Source organism: Hylobates moloch, unplaced genomic scaffold (assembly GCF_009828535.3).
Source record: "Hylobates moloch isolate HMO894 unplaced genomic scaffold, HMol_V3 SCAFFOLD_16, whole genome shotgun sequence".
Taxonomy (NCBI): Eukaryota; Metazoa; Chordata; class Mammalia; order Primates; family Hylobatidae; genus Hylobates; species Hylobates moloch.
In genome coordinates, this window is record NW_026652291.1 from 67915315 (window position 1) to 67933839 (window position 18525).

General features: G+C 44.0%; 3 protein-coding genes across 9 annotated transcripts in view; 2 read left to right on the top strand and 1 right to left on the bottom strand.

Annotated features, from left to right (window-relative positions):
• Positions 1-12848, bottom strand: part of STRN3 (striatin 3) — a 136765-nt gene extending 123917 nt beyond the window's left edge. For all 6 annotated transcript variants that reach the window (XM_032180185.2, XM_032180183.2, XM_032180184.2 and 3 more), the window contains exon 1: positions 12298-12848. In XM_032180185.2, the coding sequence (XP_032036076.1) occupies positions 12298-12579 (282 nt within the window). In that variant the 5' untranslated portion in view covers positions 12580-12848. The remainder of the gene's footprint in view (positions 1-12297) is intronic.
• LOC116485000 (intraflagellar transport protein 20 homolog) lies at positions 4504-4762 on the top strand. The gene has a single exon (XM_032753735.2). The coding sequence runs from the start codon at positions 4517-4519 to the stop codon at positions 4760-4762; it is 246 nt and encodes an 81-aa protein (XP_032609626.1). The 5' UTR covers positions 4504-4516.
• Positions 12012-18525, top strand: part of AP4S1 (adaptor related protein complex 4 subunit sigma 1) — a 70981-nt gene continuing 64467 nt past the window's right edge. For both annotated transcript variants that reach the window (XM_032180186.2, XM_032180188.2), the window contains exon 1: positions 12012-12179. The gene's annotated coding sequence lies outside the window, so the exon portion shown is untranslated. The remainder of the gene's footprint in view (positions 12180-18525) is intronic.

Genomic DNA, 18525 nt, shown 5'->3' on the forward strand with positions numbered 1-18525 from the left:
GCCCTGGCTTCCCGAGTAGCTAGGACTACAGGTACAACACCACTGTGTCCAGCTAATTTTTTAATTTTCTTGTAGAGACAGGGTATCACTTTGTTGCCCAGACTGGTCTTGAATTTCTGACTTCAAGTTATCCTCCTGCCTTGGTCTCCCAAAGTGCTGGGATTATAGGAAGGCGCCTGTAAGTGTCCTGAAAGTGCAAAAATTGTTGTTGTTGTTGTTGTTTTGAGACAGGGTCTTGCTCTGTTGCCCAAGCTGGAGTGCAGTGACGTGATCTAGGCCCACTGCAACCTCCGCCTCCCGGGTTCAAGTGATTCTCCTGCCTAGCCTCCCAAGTAGCTGGAACTACAGGTGCGTGACACCACACCCTGCTAATTTTTGTATTTTTAGTAAAGACGGGGTTTCACCATGTGGGTCAGGCTGTTCTCGAACTCCTAATCTCGTGATCCACCTGCCTCGGCCTCCAAAAGTGCTGGGATTACAGGCGTGAGCCACTGCACCCGGCCAAAGTGCAAAATTTTTAATAGGAATTTTTACGTCTTTTTATAAAGTCTATCTAAAAGTGGTCCAAAATTTTACTTTACATTTATAATTGCTTTAATTCTAGTCTTTCAAATCTTGTTCACTGAAACCACTTAGGTGTAATGCTATCTCAAGGTAATACCAATGCCTTGTGTTTACCTTGGTTCCACTGAACACAAGGTACTGGTACTACCTTGAAACAGCATTATATATTGGTCAAAAGCACATCCTTTTTTAACCTTTTTTTCTTTTTCATTACAAGACCACAAAACCACTTAAAAAAAAAAAAAAAAAAAAACAGGGTCTCACTCTGTTGCCCAGGCTGGAGTCTGTCACCCAGACTAGAGTACAATGGCACAATCTTGGCTCACTACAACTTCCACCTCCCAGGTTCAAGCGATTCTCCTGCCTCAGCCTCCCAAGTAGGTGGGATTACAGGCATGCGCCACCATGCCCGGCTGATTTTTGTATTTTTTTTGTAGAGACAGGATTTCACCATGTTGGCCAGGCTGGTCTCAAACTCCTGACCTCAAGTGATCCACCCGCCTTGGCCTCCCAAAGTGCTGGGACTACAGGCGTGAGTGCCACCGCGTCTGGCCTCACACCCACTTTTATTTATTTACTTTTCATTAGTTTCCTTGAAGAGTATTCTGTGTCCAGCAGCCTTACCAGGAAGGCTGCTTCAGAATTTGACACAAACCATGCCATGTTTCCACAGGTATCAGTTGCGTTTCCCCAATTACTATAGTTTCGTTCTGTTTGCCTATGTTATTCTTTGCTTTATACACATAAGCACATCTCTTAAATAGAATTCAGTTTCATCTTGGGCTTAAACACTTTCAATTTTTTTTTTTTTTTTGAGACGGAGTTTCATTCATCACCTAGGCTAGAGTACAATGGCACGATCTAGGCTCACTGCAACCTCCACCTCCCAGGTATAAGCAATTCTCCTGTTTCAGCCTCCTGAGTAGCTGGAACTACAGGCATGCGCCATCACACCGAGCTAATTTTTTGTATTTTTAGTAGAGACAGGGTTTCACCATGCTGGCCAGGCTGGTCTCGAACTCCTGACCTCAGGTGATCCACCCGCCTCGGCCTCCCAAAGTGCTGGGATTACAGGCATGAACCACCATGCCCAGCCAACACCTTCAATTTTAAGAAGAGGTATATGCTCCTTTTGGCACTGCAGACCTTACTTATAGCCAGGCCTTGGAAAGCAGCTGCCAAGACATTTACTTTTAGAAGTTCAGTTCTGTTCCCAGCAGGCCTCTACAGAACCTTGTGAGACAGGGACTCACTCTGTTACCCAGGCTGGAGTGCAGTGGGGTGATTATGGATCACCGTAGCCACAACCTCTGGGGCTCAAGCAATCCTCCATCTTACTCCTCCACCAGGTAGCTGGGACTTCAGGCACATGCTACCATGCCTGGCTTCAATACTGTTTTTCATTAGGGGAATGTAAATTAAAAACAGTGAGATACCACTACATAACTACCAAAACGGTTAAAATCCAAATCACTACAACTCCAAAAGCTGAAAGTGGGGCAATAATAATTCTCACTCATTACTGGTGGGAATGCAAAATGGTACAGCCACTTTGGAAGATCATTTGGCAGTTTCTTACACAATTAAATAAAATCTTACCATATGATCCAACAATCACACTCCCTGGTATTTACTCAAATTACATGAAAACTTATACGTCCACACAAAAACCTGCACGTGGATGTTTACAGCCTTTACTCATAATTGTCAAAACTTGAAAGTAACCAAGATACCCTCCAAAAAGTGAATAGACAAACTGTGGCACATCCATAAATGGAGTATTGTCCAGCACTAAAAAGAAATAATCAACCCATAGAAAAGACAAGGAGAAGCCTTAAATACACTGCTACTAAGTGAAAAGGCTCCATATTTTATGATTCAAACTAAGGCAACCCTCTGTATCCAAGGGTTCCCCATTCACAGATTCAAACAATGGCAAGGCAAAAAGTATTCCGGAAAAATAATTTTAAAAAATATATATTTTTTGAGACAGAGTCTCGCTCTGTCACCCAGGCTAGAGTGCAGTGGCGCGATCTCAACTCACTACAACCTCCGCCTCCCAGGTTAAAGCAATTCTCCTACCCTCAGCTTCCCAAGTAGCTGGGATTACAGGCGCGTGCCAGCACACCTGGCTAATTTTTGTTATTTTTAGTAGAAACAGCGTTTCACCATATTGGCCAGGCTGGTCTCAAACTCCTGACCTTGTGATCTACCTGCCTTGGCCTCCCAAGTGCTGGGATTACAGTCATGAGCCGCTGCGCCCAGCCAAAAAATAATTTTTAAAAATTATAGCAACTAGCCAGGTGCAGTAGCTGACATCTATAATCCTAGCACTTTGGGAGGCCAAGGATGGCAGATCGCTTGAGCCCAGAAGCTCGAAACCAGCCTCAGCAACTTAGCAAAACTCTGTCTCTAGAAAAAATACAAAAATTAGCCAGGTGTGGTGGCGGGTGCCTGTAGTCCTAGCTACTGAGGAGGCTGCGGTGGGAGGATCACCTGAACCCGGAGATCGAGGCTGCAGTGAGCAGTGATTGTTTCACTGCACTCCAGCTTGAGTGACAGACTGAGACCCTGTCTCAAATAAAAAATTTTAAGAAGTGTAACAACTATTTACATAGCATTTACATTATATTAGATAATTATAAGTAATCTAGGCCAGGCGCAGTGGCTCACACCTGTAATCCCAGCACTTTGGGAGGCCGAGGCGGGCAGATCATGAGGTCAGGAGATCAAGACCATCCTGGCTAACAAGGTGAAACCCCGTCTCTACTAAAAATACAAAAAATTAGCCGGGCGTGGTGGTGGGCGCCTGTAGTCCCACCTTCTAGGGAGGCTGAGGCAGGAGAATGGCATGAACCCAAGAGGTGGAGCTTGCAGTGAGCCGAGATCGCACCACTGCACTCCAGCCTGGGCGACATAGCGAGACTCCGTCTCAAAAAAAAAAAAAAAAGTAATCTAGAAATTTAAAATATACAGGAAGATGTGCATAAGTTACAAACTCATTGTATTGAGGGACTTGAGCATCTGAGGATTTTGTATCCTGGAGGAGACTCCTGGAACAAATTTCTCCCAAGGATACCACGTGAAGGTATATGAATGTATTCTGGAAAAGGCAAAACTTTGGGGTAGGGGACTGCTTGTACTTTCTGCTAAATTTTGCTGTGAACCTAAATTGTCTTATGAGGGGCAGTGAGTGTGTACACATAAAAGTGAGCATACACAGTTTAGGCTGGGCACAGCGGCTCACACCTGTAATCCCAGCACTTTGGGAGGCTGAGGCGGGTGATCACTTGAGGTCAGGAGTTCAAGACCAGCCTGGCCAACAAGGTGAAACCCCATGTCTACTAAAAATACAAAATAATTAGCTGGGCATGGTGGTACATGCCTGTAATCCCAGCTACTCAAGGGGCTGAGGCAGGAGAATTGCTTGAACCTGGGAGGCGGAGGTTACCGTGAGCTGGGATCACGCCCACTGCACTCCAGCCTGGGTAACAAAATGAAACTCTGACTCAATTTAAAAAAAAAAGGAAATTAATTTAAATAAATTTAAAAGCATTTTGTTAAAAAAAAAAAAACCTTAATAAAAATATATTTCAGGTCATGGGTAAAGAGTCTCTGTAGTCATGGCAACAGCCAAGGCAGGCTGCCTGCATACCAGCTGCCAGTAATGGGGAGAAGCTGCCAGTCTACATCAGCCTGGGCCATAGTAAGCTGCTGCCATGGGGCCGGCAGCCTGGGCACCATGTTGCATTCATCTCTGTACCCCCAGCATCTAGCAGTGTTGGCATGTAGTGGGCACTCAAAGAAATGTGTGTTGAATGAACAATACCTGTGACAAGCAAGCGAACTTTATTCTTTCTCAACCCTTGTTCCTGTGACATACCTCCTCCTGACTGTCACTGTCACTCCTTCACAGCAGAGCTTCTCTAGGGAACCTGGATGGGAAACAACTATGGTAAAGGACATCCTGGGTGAAGAGGGACTGCACTTTGATGAGTTGAACAAGCTGTGGGTGTTGGACTCAGAGGTTACCCAGCAGACCATAGAGCTCAAGGAAGAGTGCAAGAACTTTGTGGACAAAACTGGCCAGTTTCAGAAAACAGTTGGTGGTTTAATTGAGCTTGTTGATCAACTTGCAAAAAAAGCAGAAAATGAGAAAATGAAGGCCATGGTGCTCAGAACTTGCTCAAATCAATAGCAAAGCAGAGAGAGGCTCAACAACTTCAGAACTCAGTAACTTCAAGCACTAATAGAAGAAAAGAAAATTTAGGCAGGGCATAGTGGCTCACACCTGTAATCCCAGCATTTTGGGAGGCCAAGGTGGGCAGATCACCTGAGGTCGGGAGTTCGAGACCAGACTGGCCAACATGGTAAAACCCCATTCCTACTAAAATTCAAAAAATTAGTCGGGCATGGTGGCACACCTGTAATCCCAGCTACTCTGGAGGCTGAGGCATGCCAGGCATAGTGGCACATGCCTTTAATCCCAGCACTCTTGAGACACCAAGGTAGGAGGATCACTTGAGGCCATGATCTCAAGACCAGCCTAGACAACATAGAAAGACCCTGTCTCTACTAAAAAAAAAAAAAATTAGCCAGGCGTGGTAGCACATGCCTACAGTCCAAGCTATTTGGGAGGCTGACGTGAGAAGACCATCTGAACCCAGGAGTTTTGAGGCTGCAGTGAGCTATGATCGCACCACTGCATTCCAGCCTGGGCAACATAGCGAGACCCTGTCTCTTAAAATAAATAAAATAATAATTTGGAATGCACAATGAATGGATAGAAGTACAGGTAAAACAAGACTGATCATGAGTCATTACTGTTTAAGATGAGTGACAGGTTTGTGGGAGGTCACGATACTGTATTATTTTCATACATGTTTAAAACTTTTCATAAAAAAATTAAAGGAGGGTTATACATAATACAATCATATTTATGATAAAAAGGATAAACTGTTAAGAGGGGCAATGGATGAAACAAACCTGTCAGGAGATTATCTTAAAGAATTCTGGCAGGAGGAGTACTCTGAACTAAGGCAATTGATGAAACAAACCTGTCAGGAGATTATCTCAAAGAATTCTGGCAGGAGGTGAGAACTTCTGAACTAAGGCAATATTAGTACAGAAACAAAAAGCACAGATTAAATCAGTTACTTCCTTAGGTCAGCAGTCAGGCTTCACGGGCATTCTAAGCAAAATTTTCTTACCCTTTTTGAAAAAAAACTAGAAGAGGCTCCATAGCATTCATAATATATGCAAAGGGGACTATACAATCCCCCAAAAAATCAAGAATCAGTGAATTAGAACATATTTTAGGATACTGATATTATCTATATTACTCAGCCTTTTGAATCATTACAGTCCAGTTCACTCATTTTCTTTTTTTTTTCTTTTTTTGATACAGGGTCTCACTGTTGTTGCCCAGGTTGGTCTCCAACTCCTAGGCTCAAGTGATCCTCCCACTTCAACCTCCCAAAGTGCTGGGATTACAAGTGTGAGACACCACACCTGGCCAGTTCACACGGTTTAAATGAAGCTCTTTCCTACTTTAGAACTTCTGCTAAATGCTGTAGCTTCCAACTGGAATGCTCTTTGTACAATTAGGTATTCCCGATACTTCAGATCTAAAAGTATACATTTTCGAACTTTATGAGAATTAAATGTATTGAACCAAAAATAATGTCAGCCATATAGAAAGTGTTCAACAGGTCAGGCGCAGTGGCTCATGCCTGTAATCCTAGCACTTTGGGAGGCCAAGGCAGGCAGATTACTTGAGGTCAGGAGTTCAAGACCAGCCTGGCCAACATGGTGAAACTCCGTCTCTACAAAAAATACAAAAATTAGCTCGGCGTGTTGGTGGGTGCTTGTAATTCCAGCTACTCAGAAGACTGAGGCATGAGAACTGCCTGAACCCAGGAGGCGGAGGTCGCAGTGAGTTGAGATAGCACCACTGTACTCCAGCCTGAGTGACAGAGCGAAAACTCTGTCTCTAAAAAAAAAAAAAGAAGTACTCAATAAATATTAGGTATTATCTGAAACTCCATTACATATACAGGTTTCCTATCATCATTTATTCTCTCAGCATTCTGTTAATTTGTTGTTTGTAACGTTTTATTGGCCAGGCATGGTGGCTCATGCCTGTAATCCCAATACTTGGACTTTGGGAGGATGAGGTGGGAGAATCATTTGAGCCCAGGAGTTCGAGACCAGCATGGGCAACAAACTGAGAACCCATCTGAACTAAAAATAAAAACAGCTTGGTGTGATAGTACACGTCTGTAGTCCCACCTACTCGGGAGGCTGCAGCAGGAGGACCGCTTGAGCTCAGGAGGCTGAGGCTACAGTGAGCCATGTTGGCACCACTGCACCCCAGCCTCGGCAACAGAGCGCCATGTTGGCACCACTGCACCCCAGCCTCGGCAACAAAGCAGGACCCTCTCTTGAAAAAAAAAAAAAATTATTTCTAGAGTATAAGCTCCCTGAGGACAAAGTCTTTGTCTCATACATCATTATACACCCAGGATCTAGCACAAAATCGCACTCAAGTATCACCAAATAATCATGCTGGAATCAATAAAACTCACAGGCCATACGCAGGGGGAAGGTTCAATGACCTCTATAGTACTAGCGATAGGGAGGATAGTGTTAACTTTAATGTGACAGGGAATAAAGAATGAGCAAGTGTGTTTTGTCAAGGGGAAGAGGCAGGCACTTGAGATTAACTCAATGGATGCATTGAATTGGAGGTAGAAAAACTGAACAGGAAGTTAGAAATACAAGGGACATCTGAACGCCAAGTAGCTAGTAGTGGTTAAGAACATGGCCTCTGGCCGGGCGCGGTGGCTCACGCTTGTAATCCCAGCACTTTGGGAGGCCGAGGCGGGCGGATCACGAGGTCAGGATATCGAGACCACGGTGAAACCCCGTCTCTACTAAAAATACAAAAAAATTAGCCGGGCGTGGTGGCGGGCGCCTGTAGTCCCAGCTACTCGGAGAGGCTGAGGCAGGAGAATGGCGTGAACCCAGGAGGCGGAGCTTGCAGTGATCCGAGATTGCGTCACTGCACTCCAGCCTGGGTGACAGAGCGAGACTCCGTCCCAAAAAAAAAAAAAAGAACATGGCCTCTACAGGCAGTCTAAGTTTAAATCCCAGTTCTACTGCCTCCTAGTTGCACAGATTACTTAACCTTTGGGCCTCGATATGCCAGTGTCAGAAAAAAGAAAAAAAAGACACCAACTATACCTGTATCAACCTCACTGAGTTGTTTTGAGAATTAAATGAATACTGAATGAATTAAATGGATACTGAAATACTGAAGCACTGAAATAACAATTAGGAAAGAGTAAATAAATGCTAGGTATTATTAAGATGGTACATGGTAGCTAAAAATCTGATTCTGAATATACAGTGAAAACATAAAATAGAACCAGAACCCCACATAACAACAACTGGGAACAAAAGAAAGAAAACATATGAAGGAAAGTGATAAGTAGACGACAGGAAAAACAGAGTGGAAGCAAAAGAAAATAATTTTGAAGAATTTGTTAACAACAGAGTTTTGGTTATGTCCATATGGTTTATAAGGCCAAAGGATTTGGCAATTTGAAGGTCAATCATGAACAGAAAACATAGTGTTCTACAAAGTGTTTAGAAGGGAGGGGAGAAGAGAGCGAAAAGGCAGACATAGAGTGAGGTTAATGGGTAGTGGAGGAGCACAAAGAGAATTCTATATCAGTGGTCCCTAAACTTCATTTCAAGAGCTTCAAAAAGAAACAGGGAATCTGACGCAAGGTAGTGGACTCCCTTAATACTATCAATAAAATTTTTTTAACTATTATCACCATCATCTGAAAAAGGAAATGCCTAACAGTAAAAATGTATGAAGGCTAAAAATCCCAGAACAAAGGGAACATCTTTATGAAAAATCACTGTCGGCCGGGCGCGGTGGCTCACGCCTGTAATCCCAGCACTTTGGGAGGCCAAGGTGTGCAGATCACGAGGTCAGGAGATCGAGACCATCCTGGCTAACACGGTGAAACCCCGTCTCTACTAAAAATACAAAAAAATTAGCTGGGCATGGTGGCAGGCACCTGTAGTCCCAGCTACTCGGGAGGCTGAGACAAGAGAATGGCGTGAACCCGGGAGGTGGAGCTTGCAGTGAGCCGAGATGGCGCCACTGCTCTCCAGCCTGGGCAACAGTCGAGTGAGACTCCGTCTCAAAAAAAAAAAAAAAAAAAAGAACATAAACTCTTTGACTACATTTTCTTTATTAGCTATGTCACATTTTTACACTTGGCAAACAAGCATTTTGTATATATCCAAAATCAACCTACTACATACAAACTATAAAGAAAAATATAAGGACACATTAGCAATATATATAAACTATGCCTTGCAGCAGCATCACGGGCGCTCAATAAAACTTTATTGAAATGTACTCAAGTAGCGTAGGCCACGCAATACTAGATGAAGAATTACAAGTCAGATTCCACTCTATAAAAAAGTGCTAAGACAGTATAACATAATGGTTACAAGAGGGTAATATGACCACAGGCTTTGGAATCAGACAGACCTGGGTTCAAATCTCAGCTGCAATTCTTTATGGCTATGACTTTGGCAAAATGATTTAATCTACCTAAATTTGTCTCCTCACCTGTAAAATAGGAATACCCACCTCATAAGGTTATAATGCTGATTAAATGGCAGTTTCTAACTTTTAGAAGTCGTAACATGATAGATGTTGCTGCTTAAAGATCCTTAAGTTAGTAGGAGATATTTTGCTTAGACTTACTTGATTTCTTCATTTTTAAGGGGGGAATCTCCTGAATTTTCTATTTTCAGGGTTTTCAAAGCTGGTCTGGAATAGTGATTTGCAAATCCTAGTGTCTTTTCCATGACAAGATTTTAATGAATCTACTATGAAATTACAAAAAAGTGTAGTGTAGTGATTTTTCTCTTTAACAGGCACTACTGTGAAGAAAGAATCACTTGTAGAACTTTAAAAAATATGCAGGCCTCTTATCCTCTGGAGATCTGGATTGATCTAGGGCTTGAAGAAAATGGACTGTCTGTGGAATTCTGGTAATTCATGTTATATAAAAGTTAAGAAACCACTGTCCTACGACCTTCCTAACAATGCTTTACCTGAGTCCAAGGTAAGGAAGAATCAGAGACAGAAGAGCTTTAAGACGTGATCCTCTGGTTTGGTTCCAAGTTTCTAAGACAGACCTTTACTCTAAATTCTTTTTACAGAGAACAGAATCATACTCCAAAGTTCCTTTTAATATCTTTCCCAAAGCCAGGGAAAATATTATTCCCCATTAAAATTTTACATCAATATGGGGTATTCCTTAAGCTCTTCATGTTCTCTATTGAAACTATTCAATAATTAACACTTTAAAAATACGTGTAGATGACAGTGCACCGGAAACTGTACATAATAATATGTAAGTCGTCTTATTTCTAGATTGTCTTTCTTAAAAATAAGTTTACGGTAAAAATCCACTGATGCTTCACTACACCCTCCCACAAATATGTGTTCAACACATACATTTTAAAATATGCATCTCACAAGCAATCTCAGTAGACTGAAGGCACCTAAAGCAAATTCAATATTCCTGATGCAAACTAGAAACCTTATTAACTAAGTTAACCCAATAAAACATTTTAAATATATAACTCAAAAAAAAAAACCAAACCAACGCCATCATGAACATTTTATTCTGAAAGAATCAGTATGAAATAAAGAGTCTAGAAACACTGTAGGACTTCTTCAAAACAAGGAAACAAACAAAAACTCAGGATGGCTAATAACAGTACTGTACCAATAGAACTGAAAGCAAGCAATCAAGCAAAAGGAATCTCCCTTAAAACACTTTGCTGCTGCTGTTAAGGAGACCTAGAAGGGAAAGCAAATGCTAGAGCAGGCAATAAAGGCTTCTTTAATATAGGTTTTACTAATTTGGGCACAAGATATCTTTCTTCTCAGCTGCTTACATTAGTGAAGTTTATGGGTGAAAAATGCAATTGCTAACTTGAAGAGTATTAAAATCCAAACTTGCATACAATAGTACAAAGTTCTAAAAAACCACAGCAGGGACTGGTGAAGTATTATTTAGTGAGCTTAGGCCTTACTGCACTTCTCAATCCAAATTTTAAAAACAAATTCCTTACTAACTTTACTCACACAGAAAATTAAGTTTGCAGTATGTAGCAGAAAGCTGTATACCAAAAGAATTCTATAAATTTTAAGTATTTTAAAGCAGACTGTACACAACTTAAAAGTTTTGACTTCAGCTTTTTTAAAGTTATGTAATTTTAAAGCCCAATATTATATCGAAACACAATTGTAAAGCAATGAAATGACTAACAAGTATTACATTTTTTTAAGACTTCATACAGTGTCAAAATACCCAATATTTTTTACTTTTGAAAAGTTTAACTTCACCCACTTTGTGGAGTCATATAAAAGTTTACTAGTTCAGAACCAAACTAAAGAGATGCATATTTGAGAACACCCTTTCTAGTTAATCCAATCCTCCTCCTTTCAGCACTACATTTGCCTAACTATTCACCATAGACATATGACATATATGACAGCAAATACTGCTTACCTCCTAAATATACAACAGTCTGAAGAACAGGTGCAATACGATTTAGACGCATGCTTTTTGCTTCTAAGCCTAAATTTGCCTAGGAAAGGTATTTAAAAATAAACACAAATACCCAAGAAAGTTAAATAATCCTTTCAAAAAGATGCAGCAATTTTGAGATCCAGAACATGAGCTGTTAACTACCTATAGCTTCCAAATGTGCAGCCTATCAAAGGTTCACATTATGAGGATCGAGTCAAGCTCAACTATGAAGGGTCCCGAGAACATCTCACTTTGCTGCTCCTGCAAGAGTAACATGATATAACTACGTTTCACTTCAAGTGAATATTAAATCTCTTCAGTCGTTTCATAAATACAGCATCGATCGTCTGGTTTGGTTTTTTTAAGGATAAAGAAAGGAATGGGGAAAGGAGATCTAGTGAAGAGTACTGTAAAAAGAAAAATTCAGTGCTGAAAGCGTTGATGAGTCACTAAGTAAGGAATAACTACAGAGAATCCAACTGAGTCTCAGGTAAGATAGTACTTAAAGTTGACGATGGGAAATAAAACTTCACAGGTCAGTCCCAAGTCACTGTGCACCCTAGCAGCCCAGGGAAGAAGCGTGGCTGTCAAGGGGCAAGTGCGTACCAAGTCTGAGGGAGGGGGCCAGATACGCCAAATCGGAAAGGGGGGTGGTCCGGAAAAGGGGGGTAAGATGCCTATCCTAGTCCCTCTCTTCGGGCTCTTCATCTCAAGGGAACAAACAAGAGCAAACTCAGTGTCGAAAGGCCCCAAACCGGACTCTCCTACAGAGAGGTGCTCGATCCCAAGCCCAGGAGGCCCGGGAAGGCGGCCTCCGGAGGAGCCCCCGCAGACGCCATACTAAAAGCCAAAATGGCTGCCCCGAGGAGGCCCGCACCGCGTCGCTAGTGAAGGTTGGGGAGCAAGCTTCTGCGGGAAAGAGGGAGGGGGACTCCAGGAAAAGCCGTTGAGAAGGCCATCACAACCGGAGCAGCACAGGTAGGTTCCGCTCGGCCTCCCAAGGCGCCGGCTCCGGCTGAGGGGAGTCCCCGGCCCCACCCCCCGGCCGGGAACCCAGCCGCCGCAGCCGTCCCGCACACCGACCCCAACGAGGTACCTGCAGTTCGGCCCGTTCCACCTCCCAGTGCGCCCGCTCCATCTCGAACCGAGCCCACTCGTGCTGGATGTAGTGCAGTATCCCCGGGATAGTGTACTGCTGCGCCCGGGACAGCTCGGGGCCTGCCGGGGGACCCGCTCCCTCGGAGGCCGGAGGAGCCCCGCCGCCCGCCGCTCCGTTCCCCCCGGGCGAAAGGCCCAGGTTCCCCCCAGGTCCCTGCTGCTGCCGGGGAGGGGCCGCCATCCCCGGGCCGCCACCACCGCCTCCGGCAAGCTCGTCCATTGTGTGTGGGGCCCCGGCCGGGGCGCAGGGCGAGACACCGACAGCTGGGGGAAGGGCCGGAGAGGGTGGCCCCGCGCTGGCTGCGGGGCGGAGGCCGGCCGGGAGAGGGGCGGGGAAGGGGTCGTTGCTGTGTGCCTGCCGTGGGTCAGAGCAGGGAGCTGCCGGCCGCCGCCATTACAGTCCCTCCTCCATCTGCCCGTCTCACTCACTCACTTCAGGGGAAGGGGGGGCCGCGGCGGGAGGGGTTGGGGGAGAGTTGGGAAGGGGATAGGCGGAGGGCCGTCACTAGCGCACAGCATGCTGGGTAGCGAACGCAGCCTCACGCTTAATCGCCAAATAGAGTCCGGCCTCACCCTACGCCGGCGCACTGAGAACGCAGCCCGGGTCGCCGTTAGAGGGCGGGGAAAGAGCTCGGGCTCCGCCCCTAGGCCCGCCCTCAGACCCGCTCTGGTGTCTGGCCGCAGCTACCGGACGCCAGGACTCCGACTCTGACTTTTGGAAGCGAGGCGGCCTTAGGCTTCCTGGTTATCAGTTTCCTTCGAGCAGGCCGTCCCCAGGCGCTGTTTCCTTCCCAAGAGTCTCTCACCCGTGTGCCGGCCTTCTGAGCTGGTTGTTAACCTGGCTGGTCGCTCTGGCCGACCGCAGCCCGTCTCGGATTCCTGACGTTTCTTTTCATTCTTTGAGTGTTGCAGGCAGTCCCAAGGGTGGGCCCTCTTTCCCTTCCTGTCACTCGCTCTGTCTCTGGTTTCTTGGAACCAGTCAGTTCTCTTCTGGCAAATAGCCAAGATCCTCCGGCTGTGGTTACTGATTCCTCGTCCCCGTCTTGAGCCTGGGCTTTGGTCCCATTTCTATGCGCTCGGTCGCCCGTCATAACTTATTCCACTTTGCGTCCCCTCTTCTTTCCTTTTCTGGAATGGGTCGTGGGGGGATTGGGAGAGGGGGAGGAGCGATTGTTTTTTTTCTTGGGAGAAGAAGAGGTAGTGAATTCCTTTAGACCTTGACGATGATGGGTAGAGGGAGAAAAGTTTGAAGGAGACTGGCTAGACTAACAATTGGATACGATAGAAATGAATGGGCTCACAAATATTGTCATCAATAGACTATTTTGATCGAAACAGAAAATAAAAGCACTGTGAGTACAACTTAAAATCCTAGATGAATGTTCTCCTGGGTCATTAAATGTTTAAGTGAATATGGCCGGGCGCGGCTGCTCAAGCCTGTAATCCCAGCACTTTGGGAAGCCGAGGTGGGCGATCACTTGAGGCCAGGAGTTCGAGACCAGCTTGGCCAACATTGTGAAACCCCATTTCTACTAAAAATACAAAAATTAGCCGGGCGTGGTGGCGCACACCTGTAGTCCCAGCTCCTGGGGAGGCTGAGGCACGAGAATTGCTTAAGCCCAGGAGGCTGAGGTTGCAGAGAGCCGAGAGCGCACCACTGCACTCCAGCCTGGGCGACAAAGTGAGACTCCGTGTCGGAAAAAAATTTTAAAAAGTCTGAGTGAATGTAACATACACATAAGAGACAAGGCTAATATTTTAAGTACAATAGTGGGTATTTTTATGTGCTTAGTTTCCTAGAAAATATCCTAATGCACTAGTATGTTTCTAAAAATTAATATAGCTAAGAAGCATTTATTTGAAAAATAAGACAAAAATAGTTAACAACATAAGGAAATTAGGTTCAGTAATTAATAGCGATGCGGGAAAATTGCATTGAAAATTTGTTACTTTTAAAAAATTTTTTTCTTTACTGCAAAAGCCAATAAAACTTGTACTATAGAGTATTCACTACCAACCAATCAGGAAGTAATTTCAAAAGAGATAAAGTAAGTAATGCATCTTATTTTATCACGTCTGCTTTACTGTTATTACAGTTTAATGGAAAGCAGATTGGACTTGTTACTCATGCTGCCATGTTTTATTTCTATATGAAATGAGATCTCAGATTGCAGTACTATCATGTTAAGAACCATTTCTTCAAATTATTATTTTATTTTTTTTTTTTTTCTGAGACAGGATCTCACTCTGTTGCCTGGGCTGGAATGCAGTGGTGTGATCTCTGCTTGTTGCATCCTGGAGCTCCCTGGCTGAGGTGGTCCTCCCACTTTAGCCTCCTGAGTAGCTGGGACTACAGGCGTGCATCCACCAAGCCCAACTAATTTTTGTATCTTTTGTAGAGATGGGGTTTTGTCATGATGCCCAGGCTAGTCTCCAACTCCTGGCTCAAGTGGTCCACCTGCCTTGGCTTCACAAAGTGTTAAGATTACATATTTCTTCAAATTATTAAAGTACTATTTATCTTATAGTTACCAACATACAACCTGTTTATTCATCCAATTCCTTTTTAGGGGGCCTCATAGCACATAAAAAGCTCAGAAAAATTATGCTGCCTCAAAGACATACACACACACATACACAAAGAGACATTTGTGGCCAGGTGCGGTGGCTCACACCTATAATCCCAGCACTTTGGGAGGCCGAAGCGGGCAGATCACTTGAGCTCAGGAGTTGGAGACCAGCCTGGCCAACATGGCAAAACCCCGTCTCTACCAAAAAGTACAAAAATTAGCTGAGCATGGTGGCGCTTGCCTGTAATCCCAGCTACTCTGGAGGCAGAGGTGGCAGTGAGCCGATATCATGCCACTGCACTCCAGCCTGGGTGAAAGAGAAAGTGAGATTCCATCCCAAAAACAACAACAACAACAACAAAAAAACATTTGTGAGAGTGGTTGACCTGATGATAGCATCAAAAGAAGACTAACATGCACACTTATATGTCCCACTGGTACCTTGAGCTTAAGGAAAGACTGGATTTATTATCCTTTTTGTCTCCTCACCTACCCTCAAAACAAAAACAAAATCTCTACTTCTATTATCTACCTTATTAAGTGACACTACATCCAAACTTGAAGCCTAGCAGTCATTCTACTACCTTTCACTCAGCCCCCACAATCCAATTTCATTCTCAGTAATATCTTTCCTATGGATTCTATTATCTCTCTTTATACTTTAGTTTAAACCTTCCCACCTCCATTCTACCCCCACTTTGCACTATCACTGCTGCCTGATTGATCTTCCTAAAACGAAGATATGATTCTGTCATTCCTCTGTTTAACACAGTTTAGTGATTTCTAAATTTAGAATAAAGCCCAAATTTTAACATAAGCATATAAATTGATCTAAATCCATCCTATAACCTAATCTACCATAACACCATCATGCCACCTCATTCTTCTCTTCAGCCAAACTGCCACTGTTTTTGGTTCCTCAAATGTATTAATGCTATTTCATTCCACAGTAAGTTAACACATACTGTGCCCCATTGCCTATCTTCAAAACTCAGCTCAGATCAGGCACAGTGGCTCACGCCTGTAATTCCAACACTTTCGGAGACAGAGGTGGGAGGATGGCTTAAGCCTAGGAATTCGAGACCAACCTGGGCAACATGGCAAAACCCTGTCCCTACTAAAAATACAAAAATTAGCCAGAGTGGCCACGTGAGTCTGTAGTCCCAGCTACTCTGGAGGCTGAGGTGGGAGGATCACCTGAGCCCAGGAGGTCCAGGCTGCAGTGAGCCATAATTGCATCATTACGCCACTGCACTCCAGTCTGGGCAACAGAGCAAAACCCTGTCTTAAGACAAACAAAACCCTCCCCCAGCAACAACAACAACAAAAAACTCAGCTCAAGCATTATTTTGTCCAAGAAGCCTCCATATCCCTGAATTCTTTTGACTCACTATTCTATTCTAGTAGCCTCCCTCCCATGCTTATCTCTTTTTTCTTTAATCTTTTTTTTTTTCTTTTTTGAGACTGGATCTCACTCTGTCACCCAGGCTGGAGTGCAGTGGCACGATCTTGGCTCACTCCAGCTTCAGCCTCCCCAGCTCAAGCGATCCTCCCACCTCAGCCTCCTAAGTAGCTGGGATGGGACCACAGGCATGTGCCACCATGCCCAGCAAATATTTTTGTATTTTTTGTAGAGATGGGATTTCGCCATGTTGCCCAGGCTGGTCTTGAACTCCTAGCAAAGTGCTGGGGTTACAGGTGTGAGCCACTGCACAGGGCCTTATCTCTTTAATACTTTTTACACTATATTTACACCATCTGTGTACTGATCAGTAACACTCATACTAAATACTCCAGAAGCAATACTTATACATAATGAGTACTCAATTTTTGCTTTATTCCTTTCTATTTTTTGTAGAGAGGAAATCTCACTATGTTGCCCAGGCTGATCTTAAACTCCTGGGCTCAATCTGTCCTCCCATCTCAACCTCCTGAGTAGCTAAGACTACCTGTACACAACATCACTCCAGGCTATTTTTTGTTTTTAATTTTTTGTAGAGATGGGAGTCTCACTGTCTTGCCAGGGTTGGTCTCTAACTCCTGGCCTCAAGCAGTCCTCCTTCCTTGGCGTCCCAAAGTGGTAAGATTACAGGCATAAGCCACTGAGCCCAGCCCTTTTTTTTTTTATTTTTTAAGAAGTACTGATTGGCTATGACTTTTCAGGTGCTCTACTGCTCTCTGCTGATCCACTGTGACCCAGACACGTAATCTCTGCCTTCACAGGGTTTCTAGTCTAATTTTAGGCAAATTACTTAGCACCAACCACTCTGGCTTCCTCAATATTTTGTCGTGATCTGTCTTGAAGCTACCTTTCTTGAAACTTCAAGTGTGCTGCCTATTTAAAGAATTCCAACGGAATGTGTCTACGTTCATTTTAATCATGGTTTTATAAATATTAATGATGCAATTAATATGATTTGGCTCTGTGTGCCAACCCAAATCTCATCTCCAGCAGTAATCCCCATGTGTCAAGGGAGGGAGGTGATTGGATCATGGGGACGGTTTCCCCCATGCTGTTCTCATGATAGTGAGTTCTCAGGAGATCTGATGGTTTTATAAAGGGCTCTTCTCCCTTCACTTTCTCCTGTCTCTCCTGCCCTTCATGTAAGATGTACTTGCTTCCCCTTCAGCCATGATTGTAATTTTCCTGAGGCCTCCCCAGCCATGCAGAACTGTGAGTCCATTGAACCTCTTTCCTTTATAAATTATCCAGTCTCAGGGAAGTTCTTTATAGCGATATGAAAACGGACTAATACAGCAGTCTTTGACTTCATCCTTCCTAGACACCATAAAGTCATTTATCTGCAGGATTGCAGCCTTGTAGAAGGGAAGGACCTATACCCCTCTTGTTCAAAACTGTACCCCAAGAGTCTGGGAAAGGGTGGATCTTCAAATGTTTGATGAATAATTCAAATTTAGACTAGACTAATATGAATATTTTTTCTTCATGTCAATCATTTTTATTAGTTGTTACTGTCATTATACCAGTTGTCTCTTAAAGTTCAATAACCAGAACTGCCCTGAGTTTTAAAAGTAAAGAACGCCAATATTTCCTCCTCTATTGGAAAAATATTTTGTAAACTCTTGATGTTGTGCTTTGGTTCATGATTCCTGATAACACTCTGGAGAGAGCTTCTAGAATCTTGTCCTCTGTAGGTAATGAGCTCACCCAAGCCACATTATCACCTACAACTCACCTAACTGGAACTATCTCCCTAAACTGTGGCTGAGTCATTTCCTCTCTTAAAGCTCACCTTTGAAACTTCCTATTTGTTCTGTCCTTTCATCAGTCCTCTTCATGCCTCCTCCATGTCCATAGATTCTCCCAGTTTTGATCTGTTGCTGATAATCTTCAACAATGCCTATTTGCCGGCCTGTGCAACATGGGGAGACCCCGTCTCTACAAAAAATAAAACAATTAACTGGGCATGGTGGCGGGTGCCTGTAGTCCCAGCTACTTGAGCGCGGAAGGTTGAGTCTGCAGTGAGCTATGATCACACCACTGGGTGCCCAGCCTGGATGACAGAGTGAGACCTTGTCCCAAAAAAAAAAAGAAAAGAAAGGAAAAGAAAAAAGAGCTGGGCGCGGTGGCTCAT

Bases quoted from the DNA above. Each gene is read 5' to 3' on its own strand.
- LOC116485000 (XM_032753735.2), top strand. From the start codon at position 4,517: ATGGTAAAGGACATCCTGGGTGAAGAGGGACTGCACTTTGATGAGTTG.